Below are 19,168 nucleotides of genomic sequence, written 5' to 3' on the forward strand. Positions count from 1 at the left end.
CTCTTCTTTCCTTCCTCCTCCCCCCTTTTTCTTCTGGTGCAGTTTGCTAAGTCGCAACTAGTCAGCACTTAGAACAGAGGCCAGGAGGGTGGGAGTGTGGAGACAGCAGTCCTCCCATGACTTGGCACTGAAGGCACTCAAAGTGCAGCTGTCCCCAAACCGCAGTGGCCCAGGGCCCGAACTGTCCCCATTGGAGTTTGCTCTAGTCCTTGGGTTGTAGTTGCAGACTTTTCCTTAAAAAAGTCCTGGCAACATATGTTGCCAGTGCAAGATTAACCTCCTTCTGAGTGTCAGCATATTCTCATGAATCCGACAAACTGGCCCCAGGAAGAAGCCAAATGCACCGGCAGATGGCAGAAGGCACCGCAGGGGAAAGTTTCTGACCTGAGATGCTCCCGGGAGAGCCCTCCCGGCCTTTCCAAGGGGGAAAACAAAATCCATAGGTCTGGGCCAAGTTCTGTGCAATTTTGCTTTGTAATTCAACGTGTATCTAGGAGAACATTGAGGTGATTGCAAGAAGCCTTGGGATTTTCTGTAGATCTGATCTGCTCTCAGCCCAGTTAGCCAGAGAAGTGGAGGGTGCTAAGTATCGTGGAACTGAAATGTTGGTTTTGCGGCTCTGAGTCAAGAGCGCCAAAGAAGGCACCAGCCTGCTTTTCCAACAGAAGGAAAAGCTCTAAAATCACGTGTGACGAGAGCACCCCTGAAACAATAAGGAGTTCTGTTTCCCTTGCAATTTCTGTGTTGTCTAGTACTGTCGCCTCACTCTGTGAGCTTATTCACTGCAGGGGAAGAAGCTGGTCTCCCTCAGAGCAGTACCTCTCACAGCAGCGCTGCAAGAGTCAAGGAGAGAATGCACATCAGTAGAACTACAGGGCTGGACGTGGAAGAGCATTTCAATAGCTCTTATCCCTTCATTTAACAGACATCTGTTTGGCATGTACTAGGGACCAGGACTGTGCTTGATGCTGGAAGATTTGGGGGGAGCACAGCAGACAAGCTCCCTGATTCCCTGGACCTTTATTATCTTTTTTTTTTTTTAATACTCTTTGGGAATAAAAGTGTCTTAAAGCAAAAGCACAATGCGGAGCAGACGAGAAGAAAATACTCCAGAAACTCCGAAGGACCTGGCTCAAAACAAAGAGCAGAATTAAAACATTCACAAAGACTTGTAGTATTTCCAAGAGTGAGAAAAGGCTGCCAATGTTGGGGTTCGGGTTTGGGATCTGGCAACTTTCGCTGATAGTTGGATTGAAATGCGAAGTGTGATGCCAGATTGAGGAATTCAGGACTTAAAATAATGTACCTGCGTTTAAGGCTGCATCTTTGTTTTCACTTCTGGAGTGTAACTGCGTCTCCTGAGGCTGCCTGGACAACCCCTTTGGCCCTGGGAGTCAGGGTCGGTGTCACCCACGTGATGCTGGCTGGAGCTGCCACCTCTGTGCTCCAGGCTCCTGCTGCTGCTACCCCGACTGCCTGCACGAGTGGGTCCTCTCTGCCTTCACTTTCCTTAAAGGAAGAATAGCAGAAAGAACCTGTGTTAGGGTTCTCCAGAGGAACAGAACCCACAGGATATGTGTCTGTATATATAGATAGATGTGGGGATAGATAGATAGATTTATTTTAAGGACTCAGCTCCCGGATTGCGGGGGCTGACAAGGCTAAAGTCTGCAGGGCAGCAGGCTGGAGACTAGGAAGGAGCTGATGCTGCAGCTGGAGCCCACAGGCCTTCTGGAGGCGGAATTTCTTCTTCCTCTGGGACCTCCCGCTTTTCTCGTTAATGTCTGCAACTGATGGGATGAGGCCCACCCACTTCGTGGAGAGTAACCTGCTTTACTCAAGGTCAGCTGATTTAAATGTTTGTCACATCTAACAAAACACCTTTACAGCACCATCTAGACTGGTGTTGTGCAAACATCTGAGCCCTATAGCCTAGTTGACATGAAAACATTAACCATCACAAAGCCCAAGAACATTTCCTCAGTAATCTGACCCTGGGGAGGGACTTGATCTCTGCAGACAGGCCTGCGGGGAACATGGGGTCATGAAGGAATGCTGACCTAGACGGCAGAAGAGCCGAGTCCTTGTCCTGCTGCCTGCCAAGAGCTGGTTGAGGGGCACTTGGCCCGTTTCTTCCTCTGTCTTATGTTTAGTTTCTCGGCACCGTGTCAGTCATGCTCTAGCCCCTCTCCTGGAGTTCTAGCTCGATGTGGTCAGGGAATGTGTGTTTCTTATATTTGCCTCCACCCTGACACCCGGTCACGGGGCCGTAGAACACAATAGGGCTTCAATCAAGGTCTGCTGGATGGATGCATGTAAAATAGGAGGGTGGAAGGATGGTAAACGCTCCTAGGCCTGCCACTTCCTAACTGGGCCTCTCAGAACAAGTCACATAGCCCATTGAAGTCCCAGGTAACTTGTAAATGAGAAAACGAGCCAAATTCCCTTCCAGCAGTGAGTTTATTTTGTGATTCTAGTGACAACTCGGGTAAACGCTACCACTGTTATTATCACAGAAAAGCGCTATCAGGGTAACTCACCGCTTACGGGCCTGGGCTGAGTGCTGTCAAAGAGAATGAAAATGGCATGGGCTCGTCCCTGGGGGAGCTCTGGGCTCCAGGGCTTAACGATGTGGGCCTTTACAGATCCTAAGGAGGCCTGCAAAGAGATCACTGGAATTGGCAGTTTATCTCATCTTTTCTTTCCCAAGGCCTCAACAAGTGTGGAAATTTTGAAACCTTGCAAACAAGGGTGTGTGTGTGTGTGTGTGTGTGTGTGTGTGTGTATATATATATATATATATAGTTAAGTAGGTTTTTTTTTTTTTTTTTTTTTACTGCATACACCGAATATAAATTTGGAAGTCGGGAACACTAATCCACTGATTCCCATTAATGCATCATGGGATGGTGTGCAGAGCACATCCCGAGCACTGGGGGACTCGGATGGTCACGGTAGGAATGTTAGCAAGAGTGAATGCTCCCTGAGCAAGCCCTGCGCACACTGCCCTTCTTGTCTGTGGCTGCTGGTTCTCTAGTGACCTCATGGGGTGGGTACCGTCATCAGCTCGTTTCTAGAAGAGGAAACTGAGGCTTGGAGAGGCTAAGCAACATGCCCGTGATCACACAGCTGTTAAGTGGCAGAGCTGTTACTTGAATCTGGATGTGTCTGCCCCGGAGACTGACGCCCTTTGCTACAGGCTCATTCGGTGACCTTGGACAGACATGTCACTGAACTTCTGAACTTCACTATGTAACCCTGGAATTCAACGAGATAATCTCTCCAGTCCCTTCCAGTTCTTAAGGTGTGAAACCCTCCAGCTCAGGAAATAGTGGGCCATTTCCACCGCTCTCCTCTTCCCCAGAAGCTGGTCCTCGCAGAGTGAGTGCTGAGTGACGCTGAGTAACTGCCACCTTGTGGGAGGTTAGCTGCAGGGACCGGTAGGAACCTGACCCAGTAGGAAGGAGCAGAGAGGGGAATGTCCAGAATCTCTTCTCTCCATCCACGCGTGTTTAGTCACCTGCTTGAGGGGGAAGAAGGGAACCTGGGATGCTTTTCCTGTCCATTCCCAACCCTGCCTGCATCACTTTTTTCGTGATTATTCAGTTACACCTCACCTTGAGAAACTAAGTATGAGGCGAGGGGAAAAAGGAGGGGATCACTGTAGGCCAATCTGGGCTGGAATGGTTTGCATTTGATCCCCAGTGGGATGCAGAATTAATGTGGCCTCTCCATTGACTCACATCCCCAGTCAGCTGTTCCCTGCGTCTTCCTCTGATGAGCACCGTTACTGAATGCAAGAAGCATCCCCCAAATCCTCATCCACAACCAGCCAGTCTTGGTCAGTACGAAATTAACAACAGAAAAAAAACAGCATTTATTGATTGCTCGGTATGAGACAGGCATTGGACCCAGCTCTTTCAAGTATTATCTTTATCTAATCCTGGCAACAATCTTGTCAAGTAGATGCTAATATTATTCCCATTTAAGAAAGGGGAAACTGAGGCTTAGAGCAATTGAGCGACTTGTTTCAAGTTCCATGTCTGATAAGAGGTGGAGCTGGAACTTGCATTTGGGTCTTTCTGGCCCCGCCTCCATACTCTTATCCGGGTCCTGTGCCCCCCTGCCCTGGGTCTTACTGAGGTCTTTTCATCCAGCCTGCCAGTGTTCAGCCCTTGGCTCCTACCAGACGCTGTGCAGCCCAGTGACTGGACAGTGCGAGTGTCAGCTGGGGATCACAGGACAATGGTGTGACAGGTGTCTCCCAGACGCCTCTGATTTCCCCCACTGCCAAAGTAGGGAAGACATCAGAATGCCGGAGGGCGGGTTCCTCTCTAAAGTATGTGTGGGCAGCATCCCAAAGAAGCCTGCAGACCCCTGTAGACCCACCACTGGTCACTGCTACACTTTTGACCCTAATCTGCCTGGTTCCTCCCCAATTTGAGTCCATTGAAAATGGGTATACCAGTTATACATCTTAAAAGAAATCTAAAAATGACTTATTCCTAAAATTTTAAAAATTATTTCATGTGCTATAAATTTGTGTTTCTTCTTTTCTTTTTCTTTTTTTTTTAAATATTTATTTGGTTGCACTGGGTCTTAGTTGTGGCTCGCAGGCTCCTTAGTTGTGGCATATGAACTCTTAGTTGTGGCATGCATGTGGGATCTAGTTCCCTGACCAGAGGTCTAACCCTGGCCCCCTGCACTGGGAGCGTGGAGGCTTAACCACTGCGCCACCAGGGAAGTCCCCATAAACTTGTGTTTCTTGATTTGCAAGTAAATTCTCTGTGTAGCAGTGTGGCAGAGGTGACCCCTTTTAGCTAAGCTGAGCAATCTTGTCCCCCTTCCCAAGGCAAAGTGACTTCTCTCTGGTCCTGGGTGGCGGCACCGATATGTCTGTTCCGTAATTTCCTGCAGGTGTTCTAACAGGTCCCCCTGCAGGCAGGCAGAGCAGGGCTTTGCTGGGGTTCTGCTCCCCTCTCTTGCCTGCCCCTGGCCTCCTGGGGGATGGTGTCATCCCACATCAGCCCAGGTGTGAGGGGCCGGGGAGTGGGGTGGACCAGAGTCCATTCAGTTTGGAAAGAGTGAGCCAAGGATTGAAACACTGTCCTGGGTCGGTCCTCGTGCCTGCAATGAGACGAGAGATGAGAGTGTGCCAGGCTCGGTGACTCAGGGCACAGACCAAAGATGCCCAGGATGGGCTTCCCTGGTGGCGCAGTGGTTGAGACTCCGCCTGCTGATGCAGGGGATGTGGGTTCGTGCCCCGTGGGTTCTTCCCCGGTCTGGGAAGATCCCACATGCCGCGGAGCGGCTAGGCCCGTGAGCCATGGCCGCTGAGCCTGCACGTCTGGAGCCTGTGCTCTGCAATGGGAGAGGCCACAACAGTGAGAGGCCCGCGTACCGCAAAAAAAAAAACAAACAAAAAAAGATGCCCAGGAATCTCCTTGTGCCCCTGGAGGGTGCAGCCCCCAGTGGCACGTAGCTCCTGACTGCTGCTTTCAGAGACCCTTTCTCTGTTGAGAAGCGGGTGTTTGTGAAAGGCTGACCCAGACTTTGCGTCAGGAGACTGGTTTTCTCACACCCCTTCCTGCTCTTGATGGCGCTTGGAGCCTGGCACGCGGGACCATCTGAAGACAGGGCTGCAGCTCCAACTTGATTCCCCAGAACCTCGCTGACCAGTATCCTCAAGAGACCAGGCTTTCTTGCCGGTGGCAACAGTAGCCAGCAGTCAGAGGGGACTGCTCACTTTGGAGAAGGCCTGGAGGTCCCTGGAGAGGGAGGCTGTCCCAGGCTGGGTGTCCTCACCTCCCCGGGGTCGGGAGTGGAAGGAAGTGCTGAGCAGTGGGCAGAGGGGCTGGTCAGCCAGGACAAGTTCCCTGGAGCTGGATGGGCTGCTGGGCAGCTTGGGGAGGAGCCAAGGGCTGGGCGGGGCCAGGTTGGAAAGCAACAAGGAGCTGGAAGGTTGTGTTGGCTTGTTACAGAAGAATTCAGGAGCATCAAAAAAGGAAGAGACAGAGGGCTTCCCAGGCTTCCCTGGTGGCGCAGTGGTTAAGAATCCGCCTGCCGATGCAGGGGACACGGGTTCGAGCCCTGGTCCGGGAAGATCCCACATGCTGCGGAGCAACTAAGCCCGTGCGCCACAACTACTGAGCCTGCGCTCTAGAGCCTGTGAGCCACAACTACTGAGCCCGCGAGCCACAACTACTGAAACCTGCACGCCTAGAGCCCGTGCTCCGCAACAAGAGAAGCCACCGCAGTGAGAAGCCCGTGCACCGCAACGAAGAGTAGACCCCACTTGCCGCAACTAGAGAAAGCCCGCGTGCAGGAACAAAGACCTAACTCAGCCAAAAATAAATAAATAAATTTGTAAAAAGAAAAAAATGGAAGAGACAGAGAGAGAATATCATCAAGGGGAAAGTTGAAACAGAGAGGAGACAATAAAGGCAGAAAGTCTAGGGAGCAACATGTAAGAAAACAAGATCATATTATGGGTTTATTTAAATTATTTGAAAAAGGCTCAGAGCAGGCTTACCCAAACTCTCATTTTTATTATTTATTTATTTATTTTTTTGGCCTCACAGCTTGTGGGATATTAGTTCCCCAACCAGGGATTGAACCCAGGCCCTCGGCAGTGACAGTGCCGAGTCCAAACCACTGGACCGGCAGGGAGTTTCCTCTTCATTTTTAATGCCGTGTGATAGTAATGCTGAGACACTGCAAGACCCTAATTTGTTGAAAGGAGATTATTACATTGGGTTTGTAATACTATATTGACTAAGGCAAGAAAGAAAATTAATTAATTTTAGAAATAATTTTAATACAAGTGGAGAACAAGGGGGCTGTGATAGTTAAAGAATTGTCTTGAGTAACTAAAAAATATACTCACAAATTTTGTGACATCTAATTGGACAATTGAAAAATCTCTTGGTACAATGCTGCCCTCTTCTGGATAACCCTAACGATGTTCAAAATTCTAGACTCCTTTCCCCAGTCTCCTTTGTTATCAGTTGGAAGTGAACTTTTAGTAGTAGGCAGGGAAGAAAGTTGTTCAGTGGCCAAAGGGGTGATTTGGGGATTAAGGACCATGAAGATTGTTCAAGGTGTCTTTTTCTGAATTACATGCAAAGTCCTTGCCACCCATCTATCAAAAAATACAAATGTAGATGCACCAGTTTTAAAAACAAGTAAAACTTAAAAAATAAAAACAGAACAAAGAAACCCCTCAAAACATCAAAACAAAGGGACAAACAAACATTAAAACCCCAGACATTTACACCACTTCTAAATCATATACAGGCTCCAGCAGTGTCTGTGACCCAGCCGGAACCTTGGACTCCAGTTTGGTAAGTAGAGGATTGTAAAAGGGTTGCAATTCTAACTATTGTTCTGATACTTATTTGAGACCGACACATTTGGGAGCTTCCTGAAATTAAAAATAAATTAAAATAAGACCTGAGGCCAAATAGCTTGAAGAGACCATTGCTCGTTCTCAAAGTGCATATGTGATATTGTGATTTTCTGCCCAAAACAAAAAGAATATGGTTTATTTAAACTTTGAATTGTAGAGTCCTAGCTTTACTCTGAGGGCATTGCCACCCTGGAAACCTGCACATAAGCCTGCCATACATAATTAAAATTAAGAAAATCAGAGGCCAGTACACATTTAATTAAGCTCTGTACAAAGTAATTGCAATTTATTTGCTATTACTCCAAGCACAATACCATGGCATTCTGATTCATTTTCTAAGCACTTTAGAAATTATCTGTCTTCTTGGCCTCAGAGCTTGGAGAAGCTGGAACTCCAGGCCCTGGAGGGAAAGGGGAGAGACATCTTGCCTTTTCACTGTGGGGCTTCACTATGTTTAAGCAAGGCAGTGACTCTGGCATATTATAGACACACTTGCAGATAAACATAATTTTCTACTACCTCTCAGCACGTTAAATATTCAGATATTTTCCGTTAAGATTTATAGTCCATGCTGTAACAGAATCAACAAATAATGACAATGTTATAAATGAGTCGTTAAAATTTTTTTTCTTTTTCTGAATTTTCCAATTTTGCTTTAACCACGTATATGGCTTATGTGTGTAACAAATAAATAAATAATAAAACAAAATCAATTAGCAGACTGTTGAAACCAACCCAGTACTTTTATTCCGCCTGGATACACTTAATTTACATTTCGTGACCAAAATATATTTCTGTGACAAGCTTTGTTCAGAACACTTGTTTGGAAACCTCTTAATTCTGAGATGTCAAGCATTAGTTTGAAATTCTTTTAAAGGGGCATTGCCGATGCAAGCTTCATGTTGAAAGTCCTACTTGTAGCATCTGCAAACCATTATATTGGAATCTGGCCAAAGAAAACCCCAGTGGATGTTCAGGTGAGGTTTCCTACGAACAATATTTTACTATATTGTAACTTCCTCTTGATTTTCTTTACCTCAATGACTAAACTCACAAAAGAGCTATTGATTTAATCTGTTCAGTTTGTTTGAAATTCTGTATAAATGTCTCGATTTTTTCCCCCCACTTTTGGCAGAACTTCTGTCATTTTCAAAATCTCAGCAAGGGATTTATATCCTGTTTCCATATGTATCATGTTTGAGAAGGCAGCTGCTTGATAAATGGTTTTTCCGCCTTGTTTTTATAATCCACACTTCCCAGTTTAATTTTATTTTCATTTTATGCTTAGATTGAAGCCAGTATAGGAACTTGGAAATACCAAGCTTAAGACGGCTAAGTCGAGTGAATATCTTTTAATAGGGTATATTTTCATGTAAGCATATCGATAATGACCTTGACATAAGAATCATTTAAAAATCCCATGATGTTGCAGCTTTTGTGTTTTATGAGTGCTCATGAACAAACCAGTACTCCTTGTAGGTAGATGGTATTGATCTGGCTCCTGGGTTCTGCTGACCCCAGAAAGCAATTCAGTTTTAGGCCTGACTGGTGCAAAGTGGAGTTCTGCTGAAGCATGCTAGAAAGTGATTGTAGTATTGCTGGTGTGTCCTGTTCCCAGAGCCGGAACTGTCCTTTTTGTAACCTTGGTCCAAGAATGCTCTCTTATCTTCCCAGAATGCCAATGCCATGTGGCAGGAACCGTGAGCGGAATTGGAGAGTGCGGGCAGGTAATGTGGGCCTATTTTTCCTGGGATGCCAGTAGAATATACTAGCAGTTAATGGTGGGGTTTCTGCAGGAGGGTGTTAGTGCCATCTTCATGGAAGTTTTCAGATCCCAGCTACCCTGCTTCATATGACACAATGAGCCAGTTTGAAATCTTGAAGATTAGCAAATTCTGTAATCTCACCAAATTTTGTCATCCGCTCATTGTTCTGCAGTTAGATGGTGACTGTCACTGTAAGTCCCACGTCGGTGGTGATTCCTGTGACACGTGCGAAGATGGATATTTTGCTTTGGAAAAGAGCAGTTACTTTGGATGTCAAGGTAAATCCTTCCAGGGGGTCCTGAGTAAGGCAAAAGGACAAAAGATGGACAAAGACTGGCAGAGTAACCTTGCTTCTGAGTTCACTGTCTTCTTGCAGACTTTCTGATGGGATGGGACTGAAAAGATCTGTCCAGGGAAATTGACCAAACATTCCCTTAAAACTAGAAATAAATTGCAAACAGGGCTGCTTCCACTTTTCTTCTACCAGCACACTGTTGGTTTAATTATAAAAAATCATAATTGGGATGCGGGGGAGCCATAGGGGAGATGTAAATAACATCAAGACTTAGAGATTTTAAAGATAAATTTTGAAATATTAAAAAAGCTCACACAATAATATTGTGTGATAATATTGTGTTAAATAATGAAGTTGCAGGAGCCCCACAAGGCTACTCTGGTATCTTTCAAGCAGCCTCTCCTTAGCACCCACTGTTTACAGTAGCACTATGCTGTGAAATCGTGTTTAGCTCCTGGGCTGCTGTCGCCTTACGTGGGACAACAGTGTTGGAACTGGTCTACAAGTGCACCTCCAACTTTCAGGTGGACTCTTGGGGGGACTTGCTGTCTTACTTTGGGAGGTTCCTACGTATTTCAAATACCTGCCAGATGTAAGGTGTGGCAAGGGAAAGAAGGCGCAGCCCTGCAACCCCGGGCTTCCTGATTTCCACTTCTTGTAGAGGGAGGGGAAGCCTCCAGCATGGAGATGCTTTGATGGGTGACCACTGCTGTTTCCCGACTCTCAGGGTGTCAGTGTGACATTGGTGGAGCCGTCACCCCTGTGTGCAGCGGACCTTCTGGAGTCTGCCGGTGCCGAGAGCACATCATGGGGAAGACCTGCCAGCGGTGAGTCTCCACGGAGGTCCCCTCCATACTGACGTCGTGAAGCCTCTCTCAGAGTCCTGTCTGTGCCGACAGTTCTGGGGGAGAGAGAAGCGGTCCCAAGGTAAGAGGGCCAGTGAAGCTGTACTGTCGTTTGCAATCTGGACACTTGTCAGTGAGGCCAATTAAAACAGGAGGTAAAGTTGCCCTAAAAATGGTTCCACTTTGTAGATCACAGAGTGGCCTCACTGGAAAGTTCCCAGAGGTGCAAAAAGCCAGGTGAGCGAGACTTAGGCTGGATGCATGAGGTGGGTTCCCACAGCTGAACCTCCACGTGGAAGTCACAGCCTGGAGGAGCCCAGCAGATGCAGCTCCTGCTTCTCCCACGGGATCCGTGACTGTGGGGCTGGGGGTTAAGACAACTTTAGAAGTGGGAGGAAGTCCCTCATCTCATGCAGAAGCAAATCAAAATGAACGGAAGGAGCAAGGGAGCCAAGTGGAGACTGAGGTCCCAGAGGGGCTATAGCAAGTATGGAGCACGCTGCCTCTGTCCTGCCTGTTTAGCAGTTTCTATATTTATATGAAACCATGATCCATCCATAATTGTCCAATAGTGGAAGGAAGAAAATTTTTAATATTCTGACTTTTAAAAAATTTTTATTTTATTTATTTTTGGCTGCGTTGGGTCTTCATTGCGGTGCGCGGGCTTCTCACTGCGGTGGCTTCTCTTGTTGCAGAGCACGGGCTCTAGGCGCAGGGGATTCAGTAGTTGTGGCTCGCGGGCTCTAGAGCGCAGGCTCTGTAGTTGTGGCGCACAGGCTTAGTTGCTCCGCAGCATGTGGGATCTTCCCAAACTGGGGCACGAACCCGTGTTCCCTGCATCGGCAGGCGGACTCTCAACCACTGCGCCACCAGGGAAGCCCAGCCCTCTGACTTTTAATCATACACTGAAACTCTTGTGAAATGCAACTTCTAAATCTCAAGTACCTTCACTACTTCTGCATTGTCAACAGGTTAATAAAGAGATCTTTAATGTAATCAAGGCGAACCATATGTATTGGGCTGGCCAAAAAGTTCATTCATGTTTTTCTGTAACGTCTTACAGAAAAACCCAAACGAACTTTCTGGCCAACCCAGTACTTAGAATGACGCGTCTCTCCTTTTCCTCGATGTTTCCAACATTTGAATTCTCAGGATCAGAGCAGCTCAGCTGTGCTTTCTTCCATTGTTTCTAAATGACAGTAAAAGGGGCCTCATAGTAAAATGTATGTGAAGAAAGACACGTCTGTAGTTTTCTTTTCCTGCACATGAGCAAGGTTCACCATCGACCAGAGGAACTTCATAAATTGGCTCAGAAACATTTTCTATCCATATTTTACCTCTTCCCGCCTTCCTGTTGATAAAGTGAGCTTTCCCCCTACTTAATCAGCATGAGTTTTTTCTCCTTCCAACTATGTAGGTGATTGGCTAATTTGGGGGTTGAAATAATGCATCAGAATAAATTACCCACCCTGAGGCCAAAATATTGACATTACAGTCAATACATATATATATATGGAATTTAGATTATCCTTTGATTTAGTAGTAAATGATAAATGACATAAAAGGATAGCACACCAACAACATGGATGTCACAGCACCTTTTTCCAGATGCAAGATAAATCTTGCGTCTTTTTGTCCTAAATTCCTCCAAATGTTTGTTTACGGTATTATTTGTGTATTTTTAGTTTTTCTTACAAGTTTAGAAAGCATTCACATTCACTTTATTTTCTAAATAGTTTTTATGATAATGTAATATGTGTTACATTGTAAAATTTTAATAAGTACCTAAAAGTAAAAAGGCAAAGGAAAATCTTCATTCCGCTGCCCAGAGATAACCCCTTTTTTTTTTTTTTTTTTTATTAGTTTCTGCTTTATAACAAAGTGAATCAGTCATACATATACATCTGTTCCCACATCCCCTCCCTCATGCATCTCCCTCCCTCCCACCCTCCCCATCCCACCCCTCCAGGCGGTCACAAAGCACCGAGCTGATCTCCCTGTGCTCTGCGGCTGCTTCCCACTATCTATCTACCTTACGTTTGGTAGTGTATATATGTCCATGCCTCTCTTTCCCTTTGTCACAGCTTACCCTTCCCCTTCCCCATATCCTCAAGTCCATTCTCAAGTAGGTCTGTGTCTTTATTCCCGTTTTACCCCTAGGTTCTTCATGACATTTTTTTTTTTTAAATTCCATATATATGTGTTAGCATACGGTATTTGTCTTTCTCTTTCTGACTTACTTCACTCTGTATGACAGACTCTAGGTCTATCCACCTCATTACAAATAGCTCAGTTTCGTTTCTTTTTATGGCTGAGTAATATTCCATTGTATATATGTGCCACATCTTCTTTATCCATTCATCCGATGATGGACACTTAGGTTGTTTCCAGCTCCGGGCTATTGTGAATAGAGCTGCAATGAACATTTTGGTACATGTCTCTTTTTGAATTATGGTTTTCTCAGGGTATATGCCTAGTAGTGGGATTGCTGGGTCATATGGTAGTTCTATTTTTAGTTTTTTAAGGAACCTCCATACTGTTCTCCATAGTGGCTGTACCAATTCACATTCCCACCAGCAGTGCAAGAGTGTTCCCTTTTCTCCACACCCTCTCCAGCATTTATTGTTTCTAGATATCTTGATGATGGCCATTCTGACTGGTGTGAGATGATATCTCATTGTAGTTTTGATTTGCATTTCTCTAATGATTAATGATGTTGAGCATTCTTTCATGTGTTTGTTGGCAGTCTGTATATCTTCTTTGGAGAAATGCCTATTTAAGTCTTCTGCCCATTTTTGGATTGGGTTGTTTGTTTTTTTGCTATTGAGCTGCATGAGCTGTTTATAAATTTTGGAGATTAATCCTTTGTCAGTTGCTTCATTTGCAAATATTTTCTCCCATTCTGAGGGTTGTCTTTTGGTCTTGTTTATGGTTTCCTTTGCTGTGCAAAAGCTTTGAAGTTTCATTAGGTCCCATTTGTTTATCTTTGTTTTTATTTCCATTTCTCTAGGAGGTGGGTCCAAAAGGATCTTGCTGTGATTTATGTCATAGAGTGTTCTACCTATGTTTTCCTCTAAGAGTTTGATAGTTTCTGGCCTTACATTTAGGTCTTTAATCCATTTTGAGCTTATTTTTGTGTATGGTGTTAGGGAATGATCTAATCTCATACTTTTACATGTCCCTGTCCAGTTTTCCCAGCACCACTTATTGAAGAGGCTGTCCTTTCTCCACTGTACATTCCTGCCTCCTTTATCAAAGATAAGTTGGCCATATGTGCGTGGGTTTATCTCTGGGCTTTCTATCCTGATCCACTGATCTATCTTTCTGTTTTTATGCCAGTACCACACTGTCTTAATTACTGTAGCTTTGTAGTATAGTCTGAAGTCAGGGAGCCTGATTCCTCCAGCTCCGTTTTTCGTTCTCAAGATTGCTTTGGCTATTCGGGGTCTTTTGTTTTTCCAAACAAATTTTGAAATTTTTTGTTCTACTTCTGTGAAAAATGCCAGTGGTAGTTTGATAGGGATTGCATTGAATCTGTAGATTGCTTTGGGTAGTAGAGTCATTTTCACAATATTGATTCTTCCAATCCAGGAGCATGGTATATCTCTCCATCTATTTATATCATCTTTAATTTCTTTCATCAGTGTCTTATAATTTTCTGCATACAGGTCTTTTGTCTCCTTAGGTAGGTTTATTCCTAGATATTTTATTCTTTTTGTTGCAATGGTAAATGGGAGTGTTTTCTTGATTTCATTTTCAGATTTTTCATCATTAGTGTACAGGAATGCCAGAGATTTCTGTGCATTAATTTTGTATCCTGCTACTTTACCAAATTCATTGATTAGCTCTAGTAGTTTTTCGGTAGCATCTTTAGGATTCTCTATGTATAGTATCATGTCATCTGCAAACAGTGACAGCTTTACTTCTTCTTTTCCAATTTGGATTCCTTTTATTTCCTTTTCTTCTCTGATTGCTGTGGCTAAAACTTCCAAAACTATGTTGAATAAGAGTGGTGAGAGTGGGCAGCCTTGTCTTGTTCCTGATCTTAGTGGAAATGGTTTCAGTTTTTCACCATTGAGGACAATGTTGGCTGTGGGTTTGTCATATATGGCCTTTATTATGTTGAGGAAAGTTCCCTCTATGCCTACTTTCTGCAGGGTTTTTATCATAAATGGGTGTTGAATTTTGTCGAAAGCTTTCTCTGCATCTATTGAGATGATCATATGGTTTTTCTCCTTCAACTTGTTAATATGGTGTATCACATTGATTGATTTGCATATATTGAAGAATCCTTGCATTCCTGGAATAAACCCCACTTGATCATGGTGTATGATCCTTTTAATGTGCTGTTGGATTCTGTTTGCTAGTATTTTGTTGAGGATTTTTGCATCTATGTTCATCAGTGATATTGGCCTGTAGTTTTCTTTCTTTGTGACATCCTTGTCTGGTTTTGGTATCAAGGTGATGGTGGCCTCGTAGAATGGGTTTGGGAGTGTTCCTTCCTCTGATATTGTTTGGAAGAGTTTGAGAAGGATGGGTGTTAGCTCTTCTCTAAATGTTTGATAGAATTCGCCTGTGAAGCCATCTGGTCCTGGGCTTTTGTTTGATGGAAGATTTTTAATCACAGTTTCAATTTCAGTGCTTGTGATTGGTCTATTCATATTTTCTATTTCTTCCTGAGTCAGTCTTGGTAGGTTGTGCATTTCTAAGAATTTGTCCATTTCTTCCAGGTTGTCCATTTTATTGGCATAGAGTTGCTTATAGTAATCTCTCATGATCTTTTGTATTTCTGCAGTGTCAGTTGTTACTTCTCCTTTTTCATTTCTAATTCTACTGATTTGAGTCTTCTCCCTTCTTTTCTTGATGAGTCTGGCTAATGGTTTGTCAATTTTGTTTATCTTCTCAAAGAACCAGCTTTTAGTTTGGTTGATCTTTGCTATCGTTTCCTTCATTTCTTTTTCATTTATTTCTGATCTGATCTTTATGATTTCTTTCCTTCTGCTAACTTTGGGGGTTTTTTGTTCTCCTTTCTCTAATTGCTTTAGGTGCAGGGTCAGGTTGTTTACTCGAAATGTTTCCTGTTTCTTAAGGTGGGATTGTATTGCTATAAACTTCCCCCTTAGAACTGCTTTTGCTGCGTCCCATAGGTTTTGGGTCGTCGTGTCTCCATTGTCATTTGTTTCTAAGTATTTCTTAATTTCCTCTTTGATTTCTTCAGTGATCACTTCATTATTGAGTAGTGTATTGTTTAGCCTCCATGTGTTTGTATTTTTTACAGATCTTTTCCTGTAATTGATGTCTAGTCTCATAGCATTGTGGTCGGAAAAGATACTTGATACAATTTCAATTTTCTTAAATTTACCAAGGCTTGATTTGTGACCCAAGATATGATCTATCCTGGAGAATGTTCCATGAGCAGATAACCCCTTTTAATATATTTTGTATATTTTCTAGGCTTTTTCTATGAATAAAAATTAGTATTGTATTTTATCATATAATTTATATCAATTTTTTCACATATCATGAACATTTTCCATTGTAATTAAGTAGTGTTCAAAATATTTAATGGTTATATAATATTTAATAATTTCTTTATTTCATAATTGTACATATATTTTGTTTCCAAGTTTTCACTGTTGTATACATTCTTTTATGTTAATTTTTTTTTTTTTTTTTTTGGCTGTGTTGGCTCTTCTTTGCTGCACGTGGGCTTGTCTCTAGTTGCTGTTGTCTTCGTTGCAGTGAGTGGGCTTCTCATTGCGGTGGCTTCTCTTGTAGTGGAGCATGGGCTCTAGGCACGTGGGCTCAGTAGTTGTGGCACGCTGGCTTAGTTGCTCCATGGAATGTGGGATCTTCCCAGACCAGGGCTCGAACCCAAGTCCCCTGCATTGGCAGGCAGATTCTTAACCACTGTGCCACCAGGCAAGCCCTATGTTAATTTTTGACCCTATAGAAAGCATTCTTTAGAATATATTCCCTGAAGTAGAATTTCTATGTCAATGGGAATGAACATTTTTAGGGATCTTCATAAATTACCTCCATAAATTACATTCATAAATTACCTTCATAAATTGTAAGCACTCCTAATTCTACTTGCAATATAGGAGCATGCCCTTTTATTTCCCTTGACTAATTGGTCTTTATGGCTTTAAATCCACTAACAGCTATTAGCTTGGGACTGGATTGTCAAAATGTGCCATTTTGAAGACCTTCAAGTAGTTTGAATATAAAATGTCACACAAGCATTAGAATATTTTTGATCCCTCTCTGTGACCACCATTACCAGACTCTTGAAAGGAATCCATTTATAAGCATATAGTTTAAGAGAAAACAAGACATAGAAAAGTCATTCTAATGATCAAAATATATATGTATATGTAGAGAAAATGTATCTAATTTGTAAACTTGGCATACGACGTATTTTATGTCGTGTTCACTATTATATCTGCAGTGCTTAGCAACAGTGCCTGGCAAAGATACTAATATTTGTGTAATCAGTGAATATGAGTATAAATGAACGAATTTATGGTAAATAGCCCAATTTGACTTTTTGCTAAATCGTTGGCAACCATTTAAAACATTTTAAAGGGTGCTACCACTATGGGCTGTTCTAAATGCTTTTCTCATTTGACTGCTTGGAATGAGTAGTGTTGGGTGTTTTCTGTGAATGTTTACATGAGCGAAAGCAATAATTTAGAGAAAAAGCAGCCCCCCCAATTTGTCCTTATTTAATGTGCTCTGTCAATTTGGTGGGAGTTCTCTCACTGATAGCTATTGGGATTAAAGGATATCCAGATTATCAATGAACCTCACTTTCTGTATCCACATTTACATTTTGTTTATAAAAGACCTGAAAACAACTACTATTTCCCGGATTTGCATCATATGAGGTATGAGATTGAAGATGGCACTACACCCAACGGAAGAGCGCTTCGGTTTGGATTTGATCCCCTGGAGTTTCCTGAGTTCAGCTGGAGAGGGTATGCTCAGATGACCTCGGTACAGGTGAGCAGCCAGGAGGAAGCAGCCTCCGGGTAGAGCAGCCCATACACTTGCCCACAGCCCTCTCAGCAAGACCCCCAAAAGGTGAACTCTCTCAAAACTCATTCCAGGACTGTTGTTCTTGAGAGGGTAGATGGGGTGCTGGGTAAGGTTGGATTTTAACTGATAAGCATATATATCGATTTCACAGCTTATTGTTGCTTTAATTTGGTCACCAAATCAGAAAATGAAGGGACTAAAGAAAGATGGTGCTTATCTCTGGAGACTTTTTATAAGAAGTTTTCCAGATGAAATTAGGCTGTATTTTAACATGAGAGACATTTTTCTTTAAAGCCATTTGTGGAGAATAAAAATGAGTTAACTTGGGCTTCCCTGGTGGCGCAGTGGTTGAGAGTCCTCCTGCCGATGTAGGAGACACGGGTTTGTGCCCCGGTCCGGGAAGATCCCACATGCCGGAGCGGCTGGGCCCGTGAGCCATGGCCACTGAGCCTGCGCGTCTGGAGCCTGTGCTCCGCAACGGGAGAGGCCACGACAGTGAGAAGCCCGCGTACCGCAAAAAAAAAAAAAAAAAAAAAAAAAATGAGTTAACTTAATTCCAGTAAAGCTTGTGTTGCTGAATTTTGAACAAGGCTTTTTTTGTTTTTTACTTTTTATAACTCCGAATTACTATATGAACAGAAACTAAGATAAAGGAGGAGTTTTAGTCAGTGCTATTTAATTTTTCTTTCCCATATTTCTCCTGTCCTTCAGTCTTCTCTACCGTATCCATCTCTCTTGGTTTTGCAGTGGAATAATAATAATAATAATTAAGGAATTTACACATTGTCTGTTTACCTTTAGAACTTATACAACATTTATAACTAAACATTTCTTCATAGTCATTGAGTAGTTTTATCCTCAGAATTTCTCTTTGAGGTTGCTCTCTTCAAGCTGTTTCTCAGTGGAGAAATTCAGAATAAAAGAGGCAAGTTGATGACGATGGTAGCTCAGTATGTTTCCTTAGCAGATCCAGGACTAGTGCTTGCTATTTCTAAATCAGGCAGCCCTTAGAGAAACAGGGGCGGGGTCACAGTTCCCTAGGAGCCCCCATTGATTCTAATGTTGCTTCTTGCCTGGCAAAGTGCCCCATCTAAGATGCCTTTCGCTAACAGTACCTGGGATCTTAAGACACTTGACTGTTTTCTCCTTCTCCCCAAATACAGCAATTCAGTTTCTTTAGTTCTCTGCTTTTACTTCATTATTCAGAAAAAAGCAGTGCATTCCACTGAGTCATAATAGGATGCGAATGACTAAGAGCCCAATCAAGGTATATACCTCCTCACAGGTGTTTGCAGTTTGAAAGAATAGCTGGTAAACACAAAGGAATGAATTTCTAATGATGGATTTTTCTGTAAGTATTTTTAGTCAGAGGACTTGGGTGGTGTTCCCTGGAATCACCACTTACTTTACTCTGCCCTTAATACGTTCTTGCATTTTTATTTTCCGACGTGGAACTAACCCTTAAAGATGAATTCTGTCAAACTGAGAGGGCCAGTTGGAGTTCCTTAGTGTGGGTCAGCTGCAACTCCTGCTTCCAGAGCAAAGGATTCTACCCAATGCCAGTCTTTATTGCCATGGATGTCTTGTTCAACAAAAGTCCCCTTCATTTCAACCAAAGGAGTTGGAGGAAAGACCTAAAGAACTACTGGTTTAGAAATTTCCATGTTTCATGAACTTTCCTTGGGCCACAGCTGGATCTGGACATGTGGTCTGTGGTTCAGAATTGAAATAGTCTAGTGTCTCCTTCAAGATCATGGGCCCAGCAACACTTACAGAGCACTGTGTTGGCAACGGGACCTGGGGACCAGCAAGA

At 43.5% G+C, this 19,168-nt stretch overlaps 1 protein-coding gene across 2 annotated transcripts in view; it reads left to right on the forward strand.

Annotated features, from left to right (window-relative positions):
* Positions 1-19,168, forward strand: part of LAMA3 (laminin subunit alpha 3) — a gene marked incomplete at its 5' end in the record, with an annotated part of 254,689 nt that overhangs the window by 102,463 nt on the left and 133,058 nt on the right. For both annotated transcript variants that reach the window (XM_079717942.1, XM_079717943.1), the window contains 7 exons: positions 4,158-4,295; positions 7,297-7,343; positions 8,286-8,385; positions 9,083-9,135; positions 9,347-9,452; positions 10,197-10,296; positions 17,163-17,319. In XM_079717942.1, the coding sequence (XP_079574068.1) occupies positions 4,158-4,295; positions 7,297-7,343; positions 8,286-8,385; positions 9,083-9,135; positions 9,347-9,452; positions 10,197-10,296; positions 17,163-17,319 (701 nt within the window). The remainder of the gene's footprint in view (positions 1-4,157; positions 4,296-7,296; positions 7,344-8,285; positions 8,386-9,082; positions 9,136-9,346; positions 9,453-10,196; positions 10,297-17,162; positions 17,320-19,168) is intronic.

Source organism: Hyperoodon ampullatus, assembly GCF_949752795.1.
Source record: "Hyperoodon ampullatus genome assembly, chromosome: 13".
Classification (NCBI taxonomy): Eukaryota; Metazoa; Chordata; class Mammalia; order Artiodactyla; family Ziphiidae; genus Hyperoodon; species Hyperoodon ampullatus.